We start from the raw sequence: 24274 nt of genomic DNA, 5'->3' as shown, positions 1-24274 counted from the left end.
AGGAGTCATAGCTTACTCCATTGGAGTTGCCTGGGCAGCCCAAGATGAACTGGAAGCAATTGCAACGGACCCTGATAAGGAGCATTCCTTCTTTGTGGATGAATTTGACAACCTCTACCACTTTGTTAATCAGATCATCCAAAACATTTGCACAGAATTCAATTCCCAGCCACGGAACTGATGAATTCGAGCAAGGCAGGACCCTCGGGCACCATGCTGAAGGCACACCAAGTGCCACAGGACTAATGCCAACCCTCAGTTCAAGAAACACTGGAGGTGTTTTTCTCTGGCACTTTCCAGTCAGCAAAGCTGATTGCAACTCTATCCCTATGCATGATAACGCTCTGTGTAGACTGTTGATTTTTTCTTTTTTTTTCCTTGCAGGCTTCAGAAACTCCGATTTGGATGGATAGTGGAAGAGGCAGTAAATATGGAGGAAATAAATGGAGCTGCTTGAAAAGCAGCTTCAAGTATAGAGCCCCAGCTTGTCTGATTCCTACCTTTGGGCACACACAAGCTCCTTAATACGTACCATCTGCTTCCTGAAGTGGCCAGATCCCTTCAAGAGGCAGCCACACTGCACAGCTGCTGAGGCAGAAGCAGCTTTTGTGGCACTGCCCAACAGATGATACCCAGGTCAGGGCTGAAATACCAGGCATTTTTTTCTTTTTTTGGAGGGGACACACAGCTCAAATATGAGAACCTTCTTAAAAGCAGGCAACCTCTCCATTCAGCTCTCTTGCTGGCAAGTTAAGCTTCAGCTAGTGTAAACGCAAACATTGTGCTTTATCCAAACCGGAGACTGGAAGGCAAGTGAGAGGAAAGAGTCAAGCTGCGGGACCATTTGTCAACCCCAGTAAATAAAGCCCCAAATTCATGATGGCCAGCACACAGGAACTGGAATCTAGTTTCCTCTAGCACTGGATTATTATCTGATTTTGAGATGTGTCTTGCCCCTTAGCTCTCTTGCTCCACTCTTGCACAGCTCAAGGCCTGCAGGAAAGCTGCCAGGACAAAGGAGACTGAGAAAAAATGTGGATATAAGATGCTCGCAATCAGAAAAGCATTGAGACCCAAAAGTAGAACTATTCAAGAGCCATTAACAGGATTTAAGAGGGAATTATCTGAAGTTCTGTGTTATACACTGGGGAAAGCACCATTTCAAGCATTTACAGACACCCTCTCCAAATTTGGGATTGACTTCTGTTTTGTGGATTGACTTAAAAATTAACCTACTACAGCCCTGGATAATTCAGAACTGTTTCTGAAGTGAAAAGCTAGCCCAGAAAAAAGGAGTGACTTATCCAGAAAGTCAAAAGAGTTGCACTTTAATTAGGAAGCAGCAGTTTCTGGTTATGTTTCTATCCAGTATAACTTAAGAAAACATGTTCATTAGGCAAAGTTATTGCAGGAAAGGGATGAAGTTTCAGAGCAAATAGAAACGTGTGTGCTCACACACCTTATGGCTATCAAAGCCACACTGCATCAAGCTTGGGGAACTAACAGGAAATGGGAAGAAATTAAAATGCAAATTCTACATCTTACTTGCAAACTAGGATTTAATAGCATTCCTAATTTTAATAACAATGCCCCAGGATGTTTTTTATTCACATAAAAATATCAATTGAAGTAAATTGTCATAAGGGAGACCCCTTTCTGTGAACAAAAGTAGCACAATGCTTTAAATCGTTTGGAAACATGACTGAAGTAGCTCAAAAATTACCAATTATGTAAGCATAATGCAAAATAAATGAGTACAGCAGATTCTGCATGATCTCCCTGGCGTGGTAATACAAGCCAGACCGGGGTCCTCTTAAGAGGTTATCAAAACCAAACCTGGATGAAACAGTTTACGTGGGGAAGGTTCAGATCTTCCTCTTAGAAGAAACATTGAACTCCAGCTTTAACTGACCATCATCATACAATGCTGCTACCCAGACAAAAGTTCAGGGCACAGTCAACTTCCAAAAACAAAATCAAAACAGAGACATAAAATGTATTTGTATACAAAGTTTTTAACATTAATCTGCTGCTGCACTTCCACAGCAATAGCCTCTTGGCTTGAAAAAATGTAAAGATCGAGGATAAAGTTAAGGAGAAGCAGAGCAACCCCTGATAGCCCTCATCTCCCGATCCACATCCCTTGCTACTGTTCTGTTGAAAGCATCTTTCTCTGTGAACAAGGAACATTACATGGGCTGGACAAAATGCAAATGCATAAACTGAACATACCGGGGATCTGAGTTCAGGCACCAGATTTATTGTCTCAAAACTTTTTTGCTTGGGGTTTAATTTGGGGCTAGCTGAGAAAAAGGCATACATTTTAAATTTTAGCTATTCTTAATATCATGGTTTAATTTTTAATGCAATAGTCATACTGGCCGGACTCTTGCAGCACAGAAGACTGTTAGTCTGCAGAGACTCCCCAATGTTTCACTTAGGCTCTGCCAAAAGAACAGCACAGGTGGCCAAGACATTTAGGAACAGTCAGAGCCACAAGTGTTTTTTAAGGACATGCATTTTAAATTCTTCCAAAAGTTAAAACTTCAAGCAATGATCTTTCAAATGCTCTTTCACAGGGAAGTTGCACAGCTATCTTTTCTGTGTCAAGCACTTATAAAGGGCACGCCAGGTTTTGTTGTTGTATAAATGGTTTATTTTAACTTTACAAAACCACTATGGTGCGTGGTTGCCAATATGCATTTTTATTAACTTCTTGGGATGATGTCGAAGTTGTTGGGTCTCAAAGTGTGGAATTGGTTTAAGATTTAATCCGACTGGCATCTAAACTTAGATGTCCTGTTCATAAACACTGTAAACTCAAGCATAAGACTCAAAACTTGTAAGAATACATCCTCCCATTAACAGCAGAATCACATGAATCAGCACAGAACACATTCCTCTTAACCTTTACCTTTCATAGCAATCAAAATACTTGCCATCTACTTAAGTCTCTAAATCCGGTTTTATTAAAAAACAAGATAACTTATGTATAAATCTTCATAAATGTTTGAGATATTGTATTTGTTTGAAGAAAGCAGCAGAACTCCTTCTGTAACATACACAAGCTATTTTGAGCTTATCAGTACAAGTTGCTATATCTTTTGCAATAAAATTGTCCCAAAGGCATATGCAGTACATGTCGCCTCATATATGTTTAAAAATAAACACCAATATGTTCCATGCCATTTTAGTTTCTGAAATGCAGCTGAGGTACTTAGATTATGGAAGACCTAGCAAGGTTGGTCTAGCTTCAGGTGTTTTAATGTCATCCTTTCACATGCTCAGCTGAAAAAAAGCCTAAGAGCGAGCTAGCAGAGGAAGAACCACTAAATTACTTATCACAGGAATCAGTCATTGAAACAGAGTCTAATGGCTGAAAGGCATCAAAAACATACGTACTTCCACAAAGTCTGCAAGATCACGTCTTATTTGGAACTAGACTTCTTTTGGAAGCTGAAAAAGAAATTAATGCCCTCTCTATACACTTCTGAGGTGCAGGGCCAAATAAAAGAGGATCTAGATGTCCAGACGCTTGACACTGGGTGCTTTTGTTTCAGATACCTGCCGTCTGGCTGGGGCATCCAAAACAGAAGGTCACCAAAGGGTTGGACTTGGAAGCAGGCAGGCAGCTGGCCAGGGCTGGGAGCTGTCTGAACTCGTCACCAGATACATAGTCAAAAGAGAGTTGTCCAATTACCCTCTCCCTAGGAAATAACTGTCTTTGCACTCAGGAATTGGGCTAGTGGCTTGTAAACTCCACAGAAAATTATCCATATTATCTACTTAGCAAGTCAAAGCAAACAGTAAATATTACCTAGACACCTAACCTAAGTCAGTCGTCTGTGGTATACCTGCCTTAAATTATTTCATGGTCGAACAAAGTCACTATCATTCTTTTTCATGATGGAAAAAACTTGATCCCTTTTCTTTTCCATTCCCAACTCAGTCTGAAAAGTCTTAAGACAGTATGAGGCAACCTGCATTTCTTAATCGCCTACATATTGAAAACACCAGAAGTGTACATCTATATACCTAGAATGCCCCAAATTCCTCAAAACAGTCTTTTTAACCTTTCTTAAAATCTAAAAACTGAGGGATATCACAGGTTTTAGCCCTGCATCAACTACGTCACTCACAATCAGTTTTCAGTCATTCTGTATGGCAAAAGAAGGAAGATATTGTTTTCCTTGACATGTTTAACTCCTCTGATTTCTACTAAAAACTCAGTTCAAGAACTCCAACACTCACTCATAGAAATGACTTCCTCTAAAGCACAAAGAGAAACAGTAGTTAAAAGTTTCACTGTATGTCTGAAGAGAATACACTCAATTTTCTCAAATCACTATGGTCACATCTTGTTCATAGGCAAATCCGTAAGGACATTAGGATGGCTTCCCATGTGGGTCAGTCCTACATTGTTTGTGAAATATTCTTTCTCCCTACCTCAGGAATATTCTCATGACCCTCTCTGGAGGCAGAACACTGGGGTGAACGCAAATTACGTTGTCATTTCACAAAGCAATTCTTTTCCTATAAGGAGGGAAGATGAGTAGGACTAAATCAGAAGGGTTATTTTACCTACCACGAAGAGGAGATGAGAGCTTTGTTTATCCCACTTACCAGTTTAGAAAAAGTAGGATGGACTCACTAAGAAGTTGTTCTGCTCACTTCTGTGTAGGTTCCCATACCACCCCCTCAACTGTGCCGTTCTGAGCATTTTCCCATAGCAACACAACCACCATCTGTGATCTGTGGTTTGCTCTCCCTCATCCTCACCCCAGGGGCAGAACCATGGGCATACTTCTCTGTTAAATGAATGTTCCCCCCCAGGAAGTGCCCCATGCCTTGCTGAGATCAATGGATCACTGACACACCAGCTCCTGCACAGTAGCACTCTGCCCATGCTGTGTCTCTTCACCCCACAAAGATTCTGGGGACACTGTCCCTAAGTGCACGGAAAGACATAGGGTGCCAGCAGCACCAAGATGGCAGAGCAGTACAAATCCAAGACATATGGAGAATACAAAACCCGATAAACTACTGTGAATGGTTATGCTTTGCACAGTTCAAAAGAAGTTCACATGAAGTTACCTCATGCCCCTTCAAATGCATGTCTACTTGTCCTAGTCTGAGTGCACTTTCTCCTCCTAGCAGAATTATGAACACAATACAAAATGTTGAAAAATAGTATTTATTAGCACCCAATTTACATAATTATATGGTACAAATGACACTCGCTTGCTGCTGTAACATTAAATAAAGCTGCTCTTAAAAACCATTGCTTATGTCTGGAAGTCCATGTGATTTTTGCTCAGCACAGAATGCAGGTACAGTATACAGCTACTCCAATTCACCACTGTCATACCAATAACAAATACCTGCATGGTTACCTTGATGTGGTCTCATTTTAAATGGCACACTAACATAAGCAGATCTATATAATTTTAATGACAAAACATTTACTTGGCTTATTTAGGCAAGTGAATGTAGCTTTAAATATAACCTATCCAAGAAGTTTCACAAAATATGAATTACAGTGAAAACCAAAAACTTCAGGGCTGCAACTGAGAAGCTCAAAAATAGACTAGTGTGTTTCAAAATAATCTCCCTCTGATTTTTCCATCTTTGCCATTTTAGGTATCCATATTGAATTTCAGTAAGAAGTTTAATATTAAGCATTTGAAGAAGCATTTTCATTTAAAGCAAAAATTTACACTTTTTATAATAAATGCTTACCAAATCTTTGGAGAATGAATCACTTTTTCACTTTTCTCATATCCCACAATTAAGAAGCCTTTCTGAAATCATGGAATACATGAATTTTATGGATCCTTACTCCCAAGAAAACTATTTCCTCCACAAGTTACAAAACAGAACTTCTCACTTAAATTAACATTCACTTTTGTATGACAGTAGCATTTAAACAAGGTAATTTGGTGACACTGAAATTCCTATACAACCTTGTACTGAGCCATACACAAACAGACAAGCAGACTATTACTCAACAAGTAGATATTTCTCATTCAGATCCACCACTCTGCAAGACACTTGAAGCCCAACATTGTTTCAAAAGTAGTCACTCTAAACTGGTGTGCAAAATCATAACCTCAGCATAACCCTGAATGGGAGTCTTAATTTCCTTTAGCTGTTTATGTATCAGTAACAGTAGCCTTTTCATGCCAACTGTCTGCCATGGAAGTGACACGAACAGAAGAGGAGCAACTGTAATTACTAACATTTTATGTGGTTATCACCTGTGGTGTCTTCTCCAAAAGAGAACTGTCAGGTAACTCTTAAGTTCAACAGTTATTCTTGTAGAAAGGAAAATGTATACTGATATAAACAACAACAAAAAATCCAAAATACGGCCCACAAGGCAAAGAACTTTGTTTGGAATAATTTTATGGGTTTTTTAAACCTGACAGTTTCTTTTAAAAGAAATCAATTGAAGATATTTATGCAAAATACAATGCAGGTAGTTGATACGCTGACAAATGTCAACAGTAAATTTTACAGCAACAATAGTCTTTTCATCCCAGATTTTCTTCTAGAGTTTATCAGATATATGATTCAAGGAAAATATAGCACAAGATTGCTTTTCACTCTGCTTCGGTTATAAAAGTACAAGAAATTATTCGCTAATAACATCCTCAGTTTGCATGTCCAGAAAAAGTGCTAACACATAAGAGACAGTTTTCAAAACGTCTGCATGTTTGTAAATGTTTGACTGTAAGCAAACAATTCTAGGAGCCATACATCTGGAAAAAAAAAAAGCTACATTCAACAAGCACTATCTTGATGACAGAAAGAATAAAAAAATAAATTCTTAATGGAAAAATATTAGCTTGAAGTCCATCATTCATCCCTTATACAATGTTTTTGGCTGCTTTTGGTAAGTAATCAAAAAGTATTGAAATTATTTGGCTTGGCAACTAATTATCTTTTCCCTTTCAGAATAATACAAATCCAGCTGCATAATTTTTTTCTTAACATCTGAGTCTAACACTCTGGTGCAAGGACCAAGGGTTTCTTGAAACAGCAGAGAAGTAATTTGGGGAGCCTGCAATTCAAACTGAGGGAATTCAAGTAGACTGGGTTTGAGGACCACGTCAACACCAGGCTTTGAGGAGCTTAAAAAACAAACGTGCAGGCATGGTTTAAATGTGGATGGCTTGGCAGCACAAGGAGGACAAAACTAGTTTAACACACAATACCACCACCCAGAACCAATCAGGAAGAAAGCTGGGACAATAAGAGTATATTACTATTAAATGCCTTTTTACTTCAGCTGGATTTTGTCATCCAGCAACAAATATCTCCTGACAATAAACCAGTTGAGACCCATAAATGGTACTACTCACCTGGATTTACACCTTCTGTGGTGGAATACAGATTCTCAAAAACATCTTAAATGACACAGGACTCATAAGTCCTCACAATACAATTTAGAGCAGCAAAATTAAGTCAGCAGGTTGGGTAAGAGATAACCCAGTAGAATTAAATGAACTAGGAATAAGAAGGTACAAATCACCTTTTTGGTTGTGGGTGCAGCAGTAGGGTTGAAGCTGAAACTCACTACCCTTCAAAAAGCAGTGTAAGAGAAAATCAAGTCCTCTATGCAATTTACCCCACAATGAGAGTCCACTGCAGATGGGATTTTAACATTCTAAGAAAACATAGCCTAAAGGAGGATGTAAGTGGGAAGATAAAAATCAAACAGCAATGGGACAGATAACCTGCACAACAGGTATGTTCATTAGCACAGGCAGAGACAACAGTTTAAAGGTCTTATTTCCTACCATCCTTCCTCCTGGGATTAGTTCCACCAGCTGAGTAAGAGCACTTGCCTGAGCAAGGACTATTTGTACAAAGGTCATCTTCATTGTTCGCATCCCCCGACTCCCCAGGTGTTTGTTCATTTGCTCTGTTGTATGTAATACTATCTTTTACAACACGGTTATTTCTTGTAAAACATCCCTGATGTAATTGGATAAATTAGCACTGTGGTTTTTATCAGTTTCTCTGCTGCTCAGTAGAAACATTGCAGAGGTTTTGACTAGCAGTTTACAGGTCACTTGTTTCAGTAATGGTGTTTGTCTCTAAGGTAAAAGACACCAATGAAGAGTCAAGACTGTTCACCTATTGCAGCCCTCTTCAACTAAACACGTCATCAGATTTAGATAAGATATTCTCAACACCTTCACATCCTTATGAAAAAAGGGAGCTTCCTGGAACACTTAAATAATTTTTCCAAGGAAATCTTTGCTTCCTTTCTGTCACTCAATATTAACAGCTACACTGAGCATTCCTACCATGCTCACCAACAGCAGATGCCAAAGAAAATTCAAATTACTCAAAGATTGCAACATTTTATACAAAAGGATTTACCATACCTAAGTGGTCTACTATAACATTCCGATTCTTCATTCTTGACAATGAAGTCCAAAACAATTTCCACTGAACAGCCACGAATTTCAGAATGTTTTTAAATCCTATATTATAAGCAGCATCACGTTTTCACATTTATTTCCATGAATTTTATCCATTAGAAAGCTGAAGGACATACATGCTAAGCGAATCGCAAATTACCTGGATCTATTGGTCCCGTTCACACCTCGTTTGTATGAGAAAGTACTGAAGGAGTACTTTTTACAGAATGGACTGGTTAATGTGAAGTGAGTCACACAGATGACACTGTACATAACAGATTAAATATGTAGATTATGACTGAAGGAAAACAAGCCTTGAGTAACAAGCCTAAAATTCTACTCTGCTTCCCAAATTTTGTGGCTTTGGTTCAATACTAACAGACATCACGAGACAAAGTCTTGGCACTGCAATTATCTTTTAAAATAAATATTTACCCAGAAGCAAAAGAGTAGCCCCACTACAGTATCTGAGGAACTTACCTTCACCTAACTGGGTCCATGTTAGATGAAGAATATGTTAGCAGAAGAGTAAGTTCTGTTCTTAGAATTTAAGTAATAAAGTATTACAAAGCTCTTGCCATCTCCTCATCTAAAACGCTGTGGTTTTGAAATTTGAACAATCTCCAACTTTTACTTTGACACAAGAGTGCATAATTTGGGGTCTGGATATATATTAGATTTTATCCTTCATACAACCTGCAACCAATGGATGAATGAAAAAACCTTTTCATGGTTTCTTTTGTGATACCAGCGATCTAAATGCCACACTGTTCTCCCAAGCTTACACCACTCACATGGATGGCATCTTGGTTCTGGCCATTTAATCTACTATCTATCCCTTGCAGAGTTCAGCAAAAGTCCTCTGTTTCTCTCACAGTTGAGCACAAAAGCCAAATGACCACTGCCTACAGACCTTCAAAATAAAAAGATATAATCTCATTTGCAGATACTCACACACTGCAGAAATTACTCATGTCAGACTGCAAACCTGATGCTTCAGCAAAGATAACTGCAAGGAAAACACTGCTATAGCCTCTTGTACAGGCACAGGGACAACAACAATGGCTCTATTTCCTTCCTTGACTCCATCCACGTTGCTAAGTTTTACCAGGTTTTACTAGATATTTCACACAGGTATCAAGCAGACTCCCTAGGACAGTCTGCAAAGACACTGCCAAACCACAGGCTGCAAATGCTTCCAAATACACATCTGGAAAGGCCTTAAAAACCTTCAATCTTGGTTATCTGATGTCTATGCCTTCTTTTTGGATTTTTTATTTCCTTGGGTATAGACTAACACTTCTTCCAATCAACCACTGCTCAAATGGCACATTAGTTTCCGGAAATTGCTGCTCCCCAAAATTACATTGTTAAAATGTGAGAAAGGAGGTGAGGAAAGGGGACACATCTGTGATCAAACAGGCATACTGAAAAAGATGTTGTAACTAAGTCCTTCATCTCTTGAACATTTATTCAAAAGGACAAGTTTCTGGTTACTTTAAATTCACAACTGCAAAATGGTGTTGTATGACCTAAGCACAAAGCTGTATGGTGAACATCATACACTCAATTAAAAACAGTACATATGGGACTGCTTTAATGTAACAAATGGCCTAAAAAACTACCTACGGTATGCTGCATATAGTTCCACAAGCTTCTTGCTAAAGAATATACTTTATCAAAATAAGGAAGAATGAGAACCCAAAATATTCATCAGGTGATTTTTGTAGAAGTAATAAAATCTTTTAGTTGGTATGTTAAAACTTTTCCTTTAAGACAAAAATAAATGCAGACACTACCAATTTCTAAGAGTGAATAATTGTATCTAGAATTTCTTCCACGCTACTCGAAATAATTTTGTTTAAGTGTTTTGGTAACTGAATCAAATACATGAAAGCAAACGGTATAGTGAAGTAAACCGGAACTAAAAATGAGGGTATTTAAACCTAGCAGACTAATTTTCAACATACAGAAGGACTGAAAATTCTTACATTAAATTAGCTAGTAAAATCAAAATCTCAGTACCGGCTAGCATACATAAAAACTTGTATGAGTTAACCATTAAAAATGTACTATGGAAATTATGTGTAGGAAAAATACTAATGGTAAAATGCCACATACTAATGCTGCACAAAAAGCCTTTTCTGCAAGAATAAGCTTTAGGTCCCATTTTGTTTACATCTTCAATAAATGTATGGATCACATTCATGAAAGTTACCAATTACACTGAACCAGGAAGAACTGCACAGAAAAATTAAAAAAGACAAGAATGATTTAGTGCCCTCAGAGATCAGAAGTTCAAAGCTTATAAAACCCAGGATAATCATTAAGCCAGAATTAAGTATCTATCTGCAAAAGAATCATAACATACTGAAAGCGAAGAAGAAACCTGAGAAGCAACAATGCTCGAAGTTATTTAGAACAGTTGTAAGAAAAAAAGGAATACAAATTGGGTTTGTAAGACACTAGCCAGAAAACCAAAAATTTGGTCTTCCTACACAAAAGCATCATGTTACAGAGGAAAAAACCAAACAAATCCTACACTTAACAGATGACCTTCAGACTAAGTCCAACAAATCATACCTAGGCAATGGTTTTGTGGGCACCAAGATATGGAGAACTGAGCTAAAAAGCTGAAAACAAGAAAAAGTTGTGTAAAAAGAGTAGACTTAAAAATAGCTTGAAGAAAGTGGAAAAGAATGGAAATACACAGCTAAAACCATTGAGTGCATGCAGGTTCCAAATTACAAAGACAATGAGGAACACGTAAAATGGCACAAAACATGGCTTAGAATACTGCCACGAAGTTAGAAAAAAGAATTACAAAACATCATGAAAATCCTCCTGTAAGTAAGACATAACCATTGAAATAATCTTTGAAAGGAAGCCTAACTGTATAGAACATACATAAAACCTCAATGAACAAGACAATATTAAAATGCACAAGTCTACAACCCTGCTTTACCAAGCAGATGGACTAGATAACCTAAATGACTTTCTTCATCCCTAACTCCTATGATGATGTTCAGAAGATCTGACAGGTTCATGCACAATAGCCTGCAGTCCTACAGGTATGTCAGCAAGTACAGTAAAAAGACATTGACATCAATTATGAAGACCAGCACAAAAATATATATAGTCCACAACCTCTTTGTAAGGCTACATTTGTTTGTTTTGTTTTTTTAAAGGCACCTCATCCTCTAGCTATTGCCAGCTTCTAAAAAAATCACTTTCAGTTTGAGCAAGAGCTCAATAGTGAGAAGGAAACATCTTTCAATTCACATTTGAACAGCCACTTCTTACATTCCAATTGTAATCAGAATAACAGTCTTTAAAAACAAGCATGCCAGCCTATTATTTTATGTACAGCAATTTAAACAACTGTAACTACATAATGTATTGTGTAAGCAAAAGCACAACATTCATTTCATACTCACACCATTATCCTTTGTATACACAAACTGAAGAGAACTCTTACTACTAAAACATTAAAATGCACCCATGGAGTCTTCCTGTACTAGACACATTTAATACATGTTTACAATATATATACACATATATACTATACATAACTTTTAGAATTTTTCAAATAAATCTTTGTAATTTCCTCTTCAAAAGAAATAAAATAATGACACTGAAAGAATATGAGTCAAGTACACAGAACTCTCACAAAGTTGAATGCTCAGTTTTGCAGCCAAGTTTCCCCTTTCCCATCATAACCAAAACACTTTATAAAAACTAAATAATCTGAATTACTATCATAGTCATCTGCTTCGTGGTAAAAGTTCTAATTTTATCTATGGAAATATATTGCATATCAATATCATGAAGTGACATATCTCAATATTCTGAGCAAAAAAAGGTATTCCAGGATATTTTAGTAGTTAATATAATGCGTTGCAGACTCAAACAGCACAGGTCAACCTTTTATTCTAAATAATACAGATGATTTAAACTCTGAGATTAGCTTCAAATGTGGTCCCATCCCCAAATGCCGCTCTAGAAACAACAAAGTCAAACACTATGATGATACCTTTCAATGATTCCTTTTTAAAAAGTGTCAGTTTAAAGGTAAAGATTCAGTTATCAGTCTCCAGTCTTAACCTCAAGCCAGTACACTGAAGAGTTGCACTGAGTTCTTTCCTACTCACATCAGCACCAGAAATCAACTCCAACAGAAATTCTGCTTTCCATTCCCATTAGAGGAAAACACCATCTGCAGGTTTATGAGCAATAATAACTGTGATGATGACAGATAATGGAAAAGAATCCACTCACCTTCCTTTAAGAAGGGGTAAAAAGACTAAAAGATCAGTTTTAAAGTTGTTTGTCATTCAAATCAACAGAGAAGCTCTGAATACATAAACAAAGCACATCTGTTGAGTAATTACAAGTACTCACTCTTCAGGTAACCTAACCAATGGCACAATATGCCCAGTGAAGCAGACAAGTTAAAAAGTTCCACAAATGGTGAAGCTGGGTAATACCTCTAGAAGTAGCAGAATCTCTCAAACTGCTGGAACTTTGTACAGTTTGCACTTATTGCACTAGTAGGACTCATACAAAGCATCAGGTACAGGTTTAATCATCAAAATAAGTATTTCACCTTAATGCCCTTTTTAGCAGGAACAGAAAGAGATGAATGTTTGATAGTTAAATTGTGGGACAGCTCCTTTGGAAAGCTTTGCGATAATTTCTTGTCGCAGATCTCCAAGAATAAACAGCATTATAAATCTGAATAAGTTAAATCTGCTACTACAGTATATAGAGACTGGTTCAGTCTGTTGTTAATTGGGACTAGATTAAAGGCTCAGCTTCTAGCCACACGCTAATGCACTCTTAAAAAAATTATATAAATGTTTTTGCAAACTAAATATTTACTGTATAACACAGAAGAAGTAGCAAAAACTTTACTGCATTTTAATTTATGTTAATAATTTGCTTTCCTTTAATTGCATTTATCTTAGGCTAGCAGCCAGGTGGCTCAGATTAACTATCCGCTACTGCTCTCTGAATAAGATCTACTTAATTAATATCAAAGGGATGACAAAGTGCCTCTCATATGACACAGTAATGAGCATGTGAACTGACACTTTTTCCAGGTGATGTAATTTTAAGTACATTAAGACTCCTCAACGAGAAGCATCCTAGGAAGTTTCCCTCTTTTCCTGCTCCCTGATGCAATTAGACCCCTTCTTTCCAGTACTCCATTTTATTCATAGAGAATACATAGACCTAGTTTCACCCAAGGCCTGCCTGGACGAAAATTCACACCCTCTGAAATAAAAGCATTTCTTTTGTTTTTTAACTATTTGAAACTGAGAGTTTCTAAGCTCTCAGCACCAGCTGAGCTCACAGAAACCAGAACAAACATCAATTTAGAAAACAGCACCCTGCAAAACTAAACACTTACAAACATTCTCTGAATTACAGGGCAGGATAAGAAGACTCATGCCCTCAACTTCTCTTTTGCACAGCTGGTTAAATATATACAAAGCTAGAGTTGAAAGGGAAGCATTCTGTCATACAAACACTTTAGCCAGGGCATCTGCTCCTGCACTGGCAATATAACATTTGGAGGGGTGGAATGCCACATCGTGAATGGACTCATCAAATTTTTTGCGGTGAGCAGTAAATTCTTGGATGCAGGTCTTGCTTTCAAGATTCCATAAGCGAATTGAACAGTCATGACCTAAAGAAAGGGGAAATAGGGGTTTTTTTATAGTTTTCATGTCTGTCACCATTAGAAGAAAAAGAAAATGAAATCTGAATGTACTTACTGCCAGACATCAAATACAAGCCATTTGGATCAACAGCTAAACTTGTAACTGCATCTAAGTGGGCTACCATGGAGTGGATCAGTTTTCCTTCGAAAAAAAGGAATTGTTTAGGTTATTTTCTGCAACTCACTTTGTTATCTGTATTCACTGCTTAAACCCTACCATGGCTCATATTATAAATATAAGATCTTGTTTCATGATTGAATTATTAAAATTATGCAAGAAGTTAGTCTTTTAATGTTTACAGTCTCAGGAGAGACACAGTACCTAAACCAACATCTTCATTAGACCTTTGGTTTATGTCTGCAAAACCACCATGAAGTTGCAATCACTGTGCATTTTAAATTTCTGCACTTTAAGTGAATTAAGCGAGTTCAAGAGTAAGATCTTTACTAGGAAGGACAGCAAAGAATAAAAACTACATAAGAATCTAGGATAATCTTAGTCAACTCGGAAAGAATCAAAGTTCTATTACAGCTTATTATAATATTCATATATATTTTCCTCAGCTTCCATTTGGTCCTTTCACCTCTTCTTATTTAACAGACATTCAGGAAGTAGTAAAATTAAAATCAACATGAGTATTGGAAGATCTCCATTTAACTTTTAAGACATTGTGACCTGGAAGCAGAGAAGTCACAAACTGAACATTATCACAATTCACAGTCAGAGTACCAGATTAATAATACCATTCCTATCAAAAGGTACTTCAAAACCTAAGAGATTTATAATTACATGCCTCAGTGTGACTCTCACTACAAATTAGAAAAAGTTTTATAAGCTGTTCAGCTGTTTTTGCAGAAGTGAGAGATTTGAAGAAACACAGTGGATCAAAGTGAGAACAATGCCTACAAAGGAACTTCTGCCTCCAAGACATCAGGCAGAGGTCTTGGAAGTACTAAAGGAGTGCCAGAGCTTCCTGCCCTCAGTTCAAAATAACATAGACAACACAGCAGAAGAAACACGAACATTAGCACAAAGATTTTGAAAAAGTTTCCTTTTATGTTAAATATCGATAACCCCCATACATCAGACATGTTAAAAGAACAGACAGAGAATGATGCAGATTCCTTATCACTATGCTAATAAAGTTTTAAGTGTACTGGCAATCTTTGCGCTCAACTGAGGATGAAAGATTTCTGTATTAGATGACAGCCAATTCTAGATGTCCTTTAGTATTTCTGTGAGTAGTTATAATAATGACATACCGTTTATATTTTATGTTATACAACTGCTATGAGTAGGATCTGTTGAAAAGATGCATACCTGTATTGTTGTCATAGAATTTGATGTGTCTGTCTTCATGAGCAGTGATACTAATTGGAAGAGTTGGATGGCTGATGACTCTGTTTATCTGACAGGAGGAAGTGACTGCTAAGAGAAAATCCACACACATATCAACACATGTAAATTGCCAAGCTTTTTGCAAGATTCCTACTAAGAAATAAATACGTAATCAATTTTCTCTACCTTTATATAATGGAAACTCTCAGCTAGCGTCTTACATAATGTGGTTTACCCTATAATACTTTCCAAATTACATACACAGAGACCCATATATAAACCACATGTATAAGTGTAAATACAAACAAATAGGGTTCAACTTTTAGCCACAGTTTTAGATGGGCATATCAGACAAGAACGTGAAGCCAAAAAATGTGTCAAAAAAAAACATAGAAGTTTTTTTATTAGAAACGTAGGCATTGCTGTGATGCACAGACTAGTGCAAGGCACACCTTACCACAAAACCACAAACAGCCACTCCACAGAACACCAAAATACAGTTATCTTTCATGTGGGAGTTGACTGTACTCAGTTAAACCACTGCCAAAAAACACTCATATCATCTAATCAAAATTCTTACTAAAATAAACAAAATAGAATACTACTATAAGATCACTTACTACTAAGGTGGTAAAGACTTCAATCGACTTTATTCTGTAAAAGTATGAACCACTAAGTAGTGTCAGTATCCACAGGACACTTAAAATTATGAAAGTGTAAACTAAGGAAGAAACACATTCATATTAATAAACCTCCCTAAAATTACTAAAAGCACATGAGACTGCATCCCAGCCAGCTATCCTCACAGTTTTAAAATGCAAGCAATGAGGCTTATACTGAACAGGAGAGTCCCTGAGTGGTGGTGGTAGTAGGGCACTTCAGGTGACTCCTTTTCCTCTTGCCTAGTTCTTGTAGAAATAATTAGACATTTTTTTTTTAAACACAAGTAAGCTTTATAGTAATGTTACATAACTAAAGATACTAAATAGGGCCTGCTGGCTGCCAGATCATGATCTCATTTTCTCAAAGGAATATTACTGAACCACAGTAAGGAGGAGGTGGTGAAAAAATAAAAGACGGGGCTGGAGGAGAAGAAAGGTAAATTCCACAGAAAAAAGATAACTGACTTAGGACCGTGTTCTCAGACAGGAACAAAGATGCAGGTTAAAAAAAACATCCTGCACAGTAAAGAATAATATAAAGAAGGGAGACAGCACTTTTCGTTCCCTCTTATAAAATGACAGTCATTTAACTATTTTTAAAAAGACAAACAAAGCCAACAAGAGGGCTTAGTCCCTTTAAAAAACATAATTAAATAAAAGAATGTAGCAACATAAAAAAAAAATTTGAATTTAAAACTGAATGTTCATACTGTTATCAAGTTACTATTTTGGCCAGAATATGAAACCTTATGCTTCAGCTCATTCTGATCTCTTTCCTAATGCCAGGGTAAAGTAATTTACCCATAGCAGACTCCTTACAGTTTCTTCTAAAACTTCCAATATTGCCCACTGCCATGATTCAGGGCATTATGTGAGACCTTGTGAATACTATTCCACTGGAGCTTTGATTTTTTCCTACAGTGAAAACTTCAAATAAAGCCCAACTGCAGAGTGTATGCAAAAATTAGAAAAGGGATACCTCTGAGGAAAAATAAAATTCACACACATCCCTCATAATTTTTTTAAAAAATTCAACTTGAGATTTTCCTGATATTACCTCTATCTTGCAGTTTTGGGCTGAAGAGAGAGTGGAAATCTTGAAGCTGCAAAGATGACTGGGCTGTATTAAAGAACCCTGTGCTTTTCCTTATGCTACTGTTCCTTCAAGAGGAATTCAGATAGTGTGGGCTTGTTTCTTCTACCTTCTTTTAAATGCATGTACACTCTTCTGCTACCGAAATACCCACGAGGTCTGTTGTAGTAGTAATAATTTACTGCTACATCTCAAAACACAGCTTGTAACATAATTAATGTAATAATTATCATGACACTGCTCAATTTTCTGGAAACACCAAAAAGCCTATCAACATTATTGATCTTAAACAAGCAATTTTTTAGGTTTTGGGTTTTTTTGATACATACTAGTATCCACACTGGACTCCAGGGTAAGAATTCGTTGCCGTGTCTCCATGTTAAAAATGCTAGTGTGTCCACTGTTAAACGATGCTACCATGAGGCTTGGGTCACTGCTCACAAGATCTATGGATGAAGGGATTCCCAGTTCTAGAAAACAATGTTGAGAAGATTTCATAAGATTTAGTTGGTGTAAGAAAACTAAAAAACACAAACAAAAAACCACAACCAACACGCATTTTAATTTCAAAAGGGACACAATTATGAAAGGAAATGTTACATTTTAAAATGTGTATTATGCCAATCTAAATAGATTGCCCTGTGTGGTCACTATTTTAATCCTACTTTTTTGAAATGTATAACAACAACATTCTTTATTAAGATGCTCTATGTGGAACTGTGGCTAGACAGAAATCTACTTTGAAATTAAGAAAGTAAGAACTCCTAAGAGCAGTTCTCAAACAAACCTCCATTGCATCAAGTTAAAGGAAATTAAATTGAAGTGGTAAAACCATTTATATGACAGATTATCAACTTTATTATCTACCTGGGCAGATTCAGAGCTTAAAAAAGTCCCAGAGCTTTCCAGATGCAAATCTTATATTCTGACACTGTCAGCATGGAAGATTACATAAATACATTACAAAGCTTTGTCGATCCTGCCAATTACATTATACATGTGACCTCCTTACACTGTAGCTATCTGAACACTATGAGGCAGAGCTTGGGTATACAAACTATCCCTTAACATTTTTCTCCTCAAATGCCCTGTTCACCACCTGCTCTGTCAATGAATAAAACTGGTTGCAACAGATGCCAGAAGGAGGAGGAAGAGGTAGAGAGTGAGATACTGAATGTTAAACAGCCCAACGTCTACGGATCCACATAACGCAGGATTATCATGACTTCTCTTTAAACTTAATACTCATGGAAGAAACATCTTTCAGGATTGATGAAAACATGTATGGTTTCCTTTTCTACCACTGCCATGTCTGCTTATCTGCAGTGTCCTGGTAAACCTACAATTGTTAATCCAAAGGACTTAAATAATGACTGCTAGGCATTTTGGAGAGTTTGTTCAAGGTTCTCAATAAGCTATAGGAAAACTAAGTTTCAAAGGTGGATCTTTGAATTTCATAACTGGGCTTCATTCCAGTTTGGAATAAAAACCCCCAAAGATTAGCTCTGTGAGACAATACTACTCCCTACTCCTTCTTAGCTATTTTTTAAAAAAAAAACAAACCAAAACCAACAAGAACAAAAAACCCTACACACAACCCCATGCTACTAAGAAGTTTTCAAACTGGACAGGTAGGCAAGCTGGCAGCACACCAGTTATGTTTTTCACAGAACCCTACAGATATGGTTCTGCAAGAAATAAAATACATTAAACATTTCTATTTTGCTCAGTCTAATTTACGAGTAATGACAGTTCCAACCAGCTTTTACACCATAATTCAATAAGTCTGTTCAGTTATGTCAAAGCTTATTTTGCCTGAAAGTTGTTCTGAAAAGCCAATGAACAGTCTCAGTTCGTAGGTTGCCTTTAGGACCATCAGCTCAAAGGTCTGGCAATGTCAATGGGCTCATTCTTCACAGTTGCTAGTACGGGGCTATCTTGTGGATTGGTGCTGAAAACACTGTTGATAACACATGGATGTTCCAGTTACTGCTGAGTAGTGCTTACATGGAGTCGAGGCCTTTCCTGTTTCTCACACCAACCCACCAATGAGCAGAATGAAGTTGTACAAGAAGAAAGGAGGGGACACAGCCAGAATAGCTGACCCCAACTCACCAAAGGGACATTCCACAACACATGACGTCATGCTCAGTATGTAAAGCTGGGGAACGAAGGAAGGAAGGGGGGGAGGGAAGTTCAGAGTGACAGTGTTTGTCTTCCCAGCTAACCATTATGCATGATTGAGCTCTGCTTTCCTGAAGATGGCCAAACATCTGCCTACTGATGGGAAGTAGTGAATGCATCCCTTGTTCTCCTTTGCTTACGCACTTAATTTTTGCTTTACTTATTAAACTGTCTTCATCTCAACACGTGAGTTTTTTCACTTTCACCTTTTCAGTTCTCTCTCCCATCCCAAAAGGGAAGAGTGAGTGCTGTGTGGTGCTTAGTTGCTGGCTGGAGTTAAACCATGACAGGTAAATAAAGGGCTTTTTATTTTGAACAAACCAAAAGCAAGAGCCTAATGGAAACTCAGTTTGAATCTGAAATATGAGGTTGACACATTATACTCCATGGTTCTAGTAACATCAGCAGATCACGTGCAGCAGCTGGCTTTGAGATATATGTGGCTGCCCCGCTGTGTGTAGGTATCTATTCATAGAATGGTCTGAGTTGGAAGGGACCTTAAAGGTCATCCAGTTCCAATCCCCCTGCAGTGGGCAGGAACACCTCCCACTAGACCAGGCTGCTCAAGGCCCCATCCAACATGACCTTGAACACTTCCAGGGATGGGGCATCCACAACTTCCCTGGGCAACCTCTTCCAGTGTCTTTCCACCCTCATTGTGAAGAACATCCTCCTAATGTCTAGTCTAAATCTTCTCCCTTCTATTTTAAAGCCATTTCCCATCATCCTATCACTACATGCCGTGGTAAAAAGTCCATCCCCAGCTTTCTTGTAGGCCACCTTCAGGTACTGGAAGGCCACTATAAGGTCGACCCAGAGCCTTCTCTTCTCCAGTCTGAACAACCCGAACTCTCTCAGCCTGACAGCTGGTATCAAAGGAGAAGAGACCCAAAATTTAATCTTCACAAAAATATCCATAAAGATATAAAATCCAGAAAAACAAACAAGAAGAATTTCTATTCAGCCACCAAAACTATGGTAGTCTGAACAGGGATGCTCATGAACCTTAAGGTAGGGCAATTTTCTTTACCTTGATTATCATTAAATATATTGAGAGCTGGAGCAATTTCTGTAGCTTTCCATAGACGTATAGTGCCGTCTGCTGAACAAGAGAGCAAACGCTGGTGTGTTCCACTGTAAACCAGACCCCACACTGCATCTGTATGGCCTACAAAAGCACCTCTTAGAACAGAAGGATCTGTGAAAAAAACACAACAAAACACACTTCAAAACAAATTTTCAATTTAAGTCAACGGTTACATTTTGGTCTGTGTTTATGGACCAACCTTAAGAAGCTAGTCCATTAAAAAAAACAAGACCAACCAGGCCATATCAATAAAGAAGTCTCAATTATTTTTGCATGAAGGTGCTTGAATTTTATCAGCATACATGACATTCTGTTATCCAGTTTACAACCAATGGAACAAAAAATGTTTAAGCAGAAGGGACAGTATCAAAGTTGGCAGAACACATTTTGATTTTAAAATACCCTCTCAAACAACTATTAATGGCACATCAGCCCTTTTCTTCCAAAAGCCATCTTTAAGGTCAACTGCCTCTGAAGCTGTGGGAAGTGAAAGATGTTTTATAAACACACACACACAAGGCTGACATCCATTCAGACCTTGTAAGTCTTATCAAACTGGGCCTTTTCAGCTGTTTGCAGAATACATTATCAGCTTTGGTCTCACACTATACAATCTCATTTCATCTCAGTTGCAGAGAGGTTTGTCAAAGAAAAGAACATCAAAACACACATTTGTTGTACTTGCCAAGTGTTAGGTTTAGTCCAGCACTTTTTTCAACATAGCAGTTCCTCAAAATTATGATGAGATCAAGGCCTTTTTAAGAAAATGACAAATTTTATCTTCTCATCAACCAGTGTCAGTACCAAAACAAAAATTTACTCAAAGTAATTGAAGACAACATGTAATTTTCTCTTCTTAATTTTCAGAAAGGTATTACCTGCAAATTGTACGATTTTAGTCACATAACACTGATGTCACTAAATGTATCATTTTACTGGTGTGCATGACAGCAACATACCGTAAGAGTCATACGGGTCAATGTTTGGGTTGGTTGTACTCCAGCCATGGATGAGGCCATCTGTTCCCCCACTGTAACACTGTTCACCATTACTGCTCATCACCACACAGAGCACTGGTCCACTGGAAGAACCCCCCCAAAGACACGTTAACTATTAACAATCCTGTTATGAGAAGAACAATGCAAATGGAATCTTCAAAATTCCATTAGATATAATTCATTTGCTGCATGGACAGCAACAGAAATTCTGCATAGTCAGATCATATGCTATAACGCTTACTACAAAAAATCCCTCCACAATATTTGTTAATGTAACTGCAATCAGGACAATCTAATCACTATGCACAGTAAATATATGCCACACTTTGAAATTATAGGCTATGTTATTTTGCGTAAACAGTTCTTTTTTTCCCTTTTTTAAAGATCCAAGGCTCTTCCATGAAACTGATTGAGTAGATTTTGATTCTCTGCAAAAAGCTTCATTCTACAGATGCACATATCTGACAGAAAGGCAAGAGCTGCAATGATGAACAGAATATCTAACTGAATTTGAACTGTATAATTTGAAGATATTTTTCTTTTTAAAACTGTGGTGTACCTAGTTCCAGACTTAAATAATCATGCAGAAAGAAGATGAACATATGCAGATATTTTAAATAACACAGGAACTAAAATCATGCCATGAAAGCACTAGTTGACAAGGTGGAAATTAATTTAAAAAAAAAAATCTGTCTGCTTAAAAATCACATTTCTCAAACCATGAGAACATTTCTCAGGAAATACTCACTTATGTGCTCTGAAGGTATATATTGGCTCTACATCAAGAGAAGCACTCCTAAATAAAGCACAAGAAAATTTTAACACAATTCTTACACAATGCTTTACAAAAATGTGCACAAATTGCTGAATTCTTAAAATCACCACTACATCTTTTGAAGTGTTTCTCCCATAACTTCCTCTCCCAACATTATTTTTCATAAGTCTAGGAATTATTTTTTGTATGTCTAGGAATTCTTTGCATTCCTTCAAAATATGAAAGGATTTGTTTGGTTGGTTAAGTTCTGGATTTTTGTTTGAAGACCTTCAAGGCAGAGTCCACAAACTCTCACACACCAGTCAAACCAGTAGCTAAGTATATCAATGGTGGGGAAGGAATGGAGGGCCACCAGCATTCACATGAAATATATTATTAAGTGTTCCAAATCCCTAGCAGATGAAAAGAGCTTATGACACCCTGGTTTTATAGCAATGCTGTAGCACAGTTGCAAACCACTTAAAAAACTGCTGCTCTGGACTTTACCCACCAGGTGCTTTTTACAGGAAGACCATACGCTTTGCACCGTCCTCCTAAAAGGTATGACATACTCTCTTGCTATGTCAGACCCACTAAGAATTTGCTCTCACTTCTGCAAATCCCCAGCAACAAACATGAGACAGCGTACAACATCTCTGTCAAAGTTTAAAGCTGTACATATGTATATGCATATATGTGTATACATATATGTACATATATACAAATGCATTTTTTTATACATTTATATACACATGCAAGCACACTAACAGGCCATATCCAAATATTTTCACTAGTAAATTAGTTTGCCATGTTATCTAACAAGGAAAAAAGTGAATGGTTTTCAATTTCACAAAACACATTCACAAACATGCACAGATTTCTTCTAGCACTCCTTAAAAGTCTCCATTGTTCTCCAAGAGCCTGTTTTCCTTTAATTTCAAGTAACTCTAAGGGTCATTCAGTGAAGAGGCATCTACAATATCTTTTTTTCCTTCACAAATGAAAATATTTTTTGAAACAAAGCATTACAAAAAAACCTTACTTCTTTGCTGGGGCTGTTTTTTGTAAATTCCACATTTTTAATGTATGGTCCTCTGAAGCAGTTATTAAGACTGGTTCAACCGGATGAAAAGCGAGACCTCTTATTCCATCAAAGTGACTTCTTAACGTGAACTTGGGGTTCCAAGTCTTTCTCAATGCATCCTTATTGTTTGCTATCTAATAAAAAAAAATGCCAAACTTGTAATTAATCTGAAAGGCACAAGGAAAGGAAGAAATCATAATTTTAGTTTGGCATTTTCAGAAGATGTCAAATTACCTCACCCAGTTTTCATAACAACCTGCTCTTCAGCAACAGTCCATGTAACATTAGTCAGACAATTCAAAACAAGAAAGAAGGCAGATGCATTCCACAAAGGCAACAAATACTGTTGCATCCACAGGAATACATTCTGTGCAAATCTGAAATACTCCACATCTGACGTTACACAATTTAAAAGCTGAAAAGTAACTTTCTGACTGATACTGCTGTGAAGTCAGTTTGGTATTTGAAAGTTGATCTATACCTGCTGGCTCAATTCATTAACACTGAGCCTGATATGACCAGGCTGTGGTTCCTGAACATCCAAGTACCATTGACATGGCATCTCTGAAGTTAAAGACCTAAGAGGAACAGGGAAGGGTCTAGCAGCACAAAGGAACACAGTCTAACTTATTCACTTAAGGCAACACAAGCTCTGTAATAATGCAAGACAAGTAAAGCTGCCAGGAAAAAAAAACCCAACAAAACAAAACAAAGCCAAAAAAAAAAAAGCAAAAGGGACTCGGCTACACACTAAGAATATAACTGGCAAGCAATGAGCTATCGTATACACACGCACAATTGTTTGGCAATAAATGCATTTTCAGCAGATCCAAAAAGAAAGCCCTTAAAAAAATAACAGTTTTGCAACATTGCTCCTCTGAACAAATGTTGACATAAAATGCTGAAGAGACTATTA

At 37.4% G+C, this 24274-nt stretch overlaps 2 protein-coding genes across 8 annotated transcripts in view; one reads left to right on the top strand and one right to left on the bottom strand.

The window, feature by feature from the left end:
* Positions 1 to 3123, top strand: part of VIT (vitrin) — a 44006-nt gene extending 40883 nt beyond the window's left edge. For all 3 annotated transcript variants that reach the window (XM_069852479.1, XM_069852480.1, XM_069852478.1), the window contains one exon: positions 3 to 3123. In XM_069852479.1, coding sequence (XP_069708580.1) covers positions 3 to 181 — 179 coding nt within the window. In that variant the 3' untranslated portion in view covers positions 182 to 3123. The remainder of the gene's footprint in view (positions 1 to 2) is intronic.
* Positions 3124 to 5178: 2055 nt separating this feature from the next.
* Positions 5179 to 24274, bottom strand: part of STRN (striatin) — a 75982-nt gene continuing 56886 nt past the window's right edge. For 4 of the 5 annotated variants that reach the window (XM_069852471.1, XM_069852473.1, XM_069852474.1 and 1 more), the window contains 8 exons: positions 23317 to 23492; positions 22269 to 22316; positions 21482 to 21603; positions 20466 to 20633; positions 17581 to 17721; positions 15479 to 15586; positions 14213 to 14299; positions 5179 to 14124 (listed from right to left, as the gene is read on the bottom strand). In XM_069852471.1, the coding sequence (XP_069708572.1) occupies positions 13955 to 14124; positions 14213 to 14299; positions 15479 to 15586; positions 17581 to 17721; positions 20466 to 20633; positions 21482 to 21603; positions 22269 to 22316; positions 23317 to 23492 (1020 nt within the window). In that variant the 3' untranslated portion in view covers positions 5179 to 13954. The remainder of the gene's footprint in view (positions 14125 to 14212; positions 14300 to 15478; positions 15587 to 17580; positions 17722 to 20465; positions 20634 to 21481; positions 21604 to 22268; positions 22317 to 23316; positions 23493 to 24274) is intronic. The other variant, XM_069852472.1, reaches the window with a different exon arrangement.

Source organism: Phaenicophaeus curvirostris, chromosome 2 (assembly GCF_032191515.1).
Source record: "Phaenicophaeus curvirostris isolate KB17595 chromosome 2, BPBGC_Pcur_1.0, whole genome shotgun sequence".
Lineage (NCBI taxonomy): Eukaryota > Metazoa > Chordata > Aves > Cuculiformes > Cuculidae > Phaenicophaeus > Phaenicophaeus curvirostris.
Note: the sequence above shows the minus strand (reverse complement) of the source record. Positions and strands in the feature narration are given on the sequence as shown.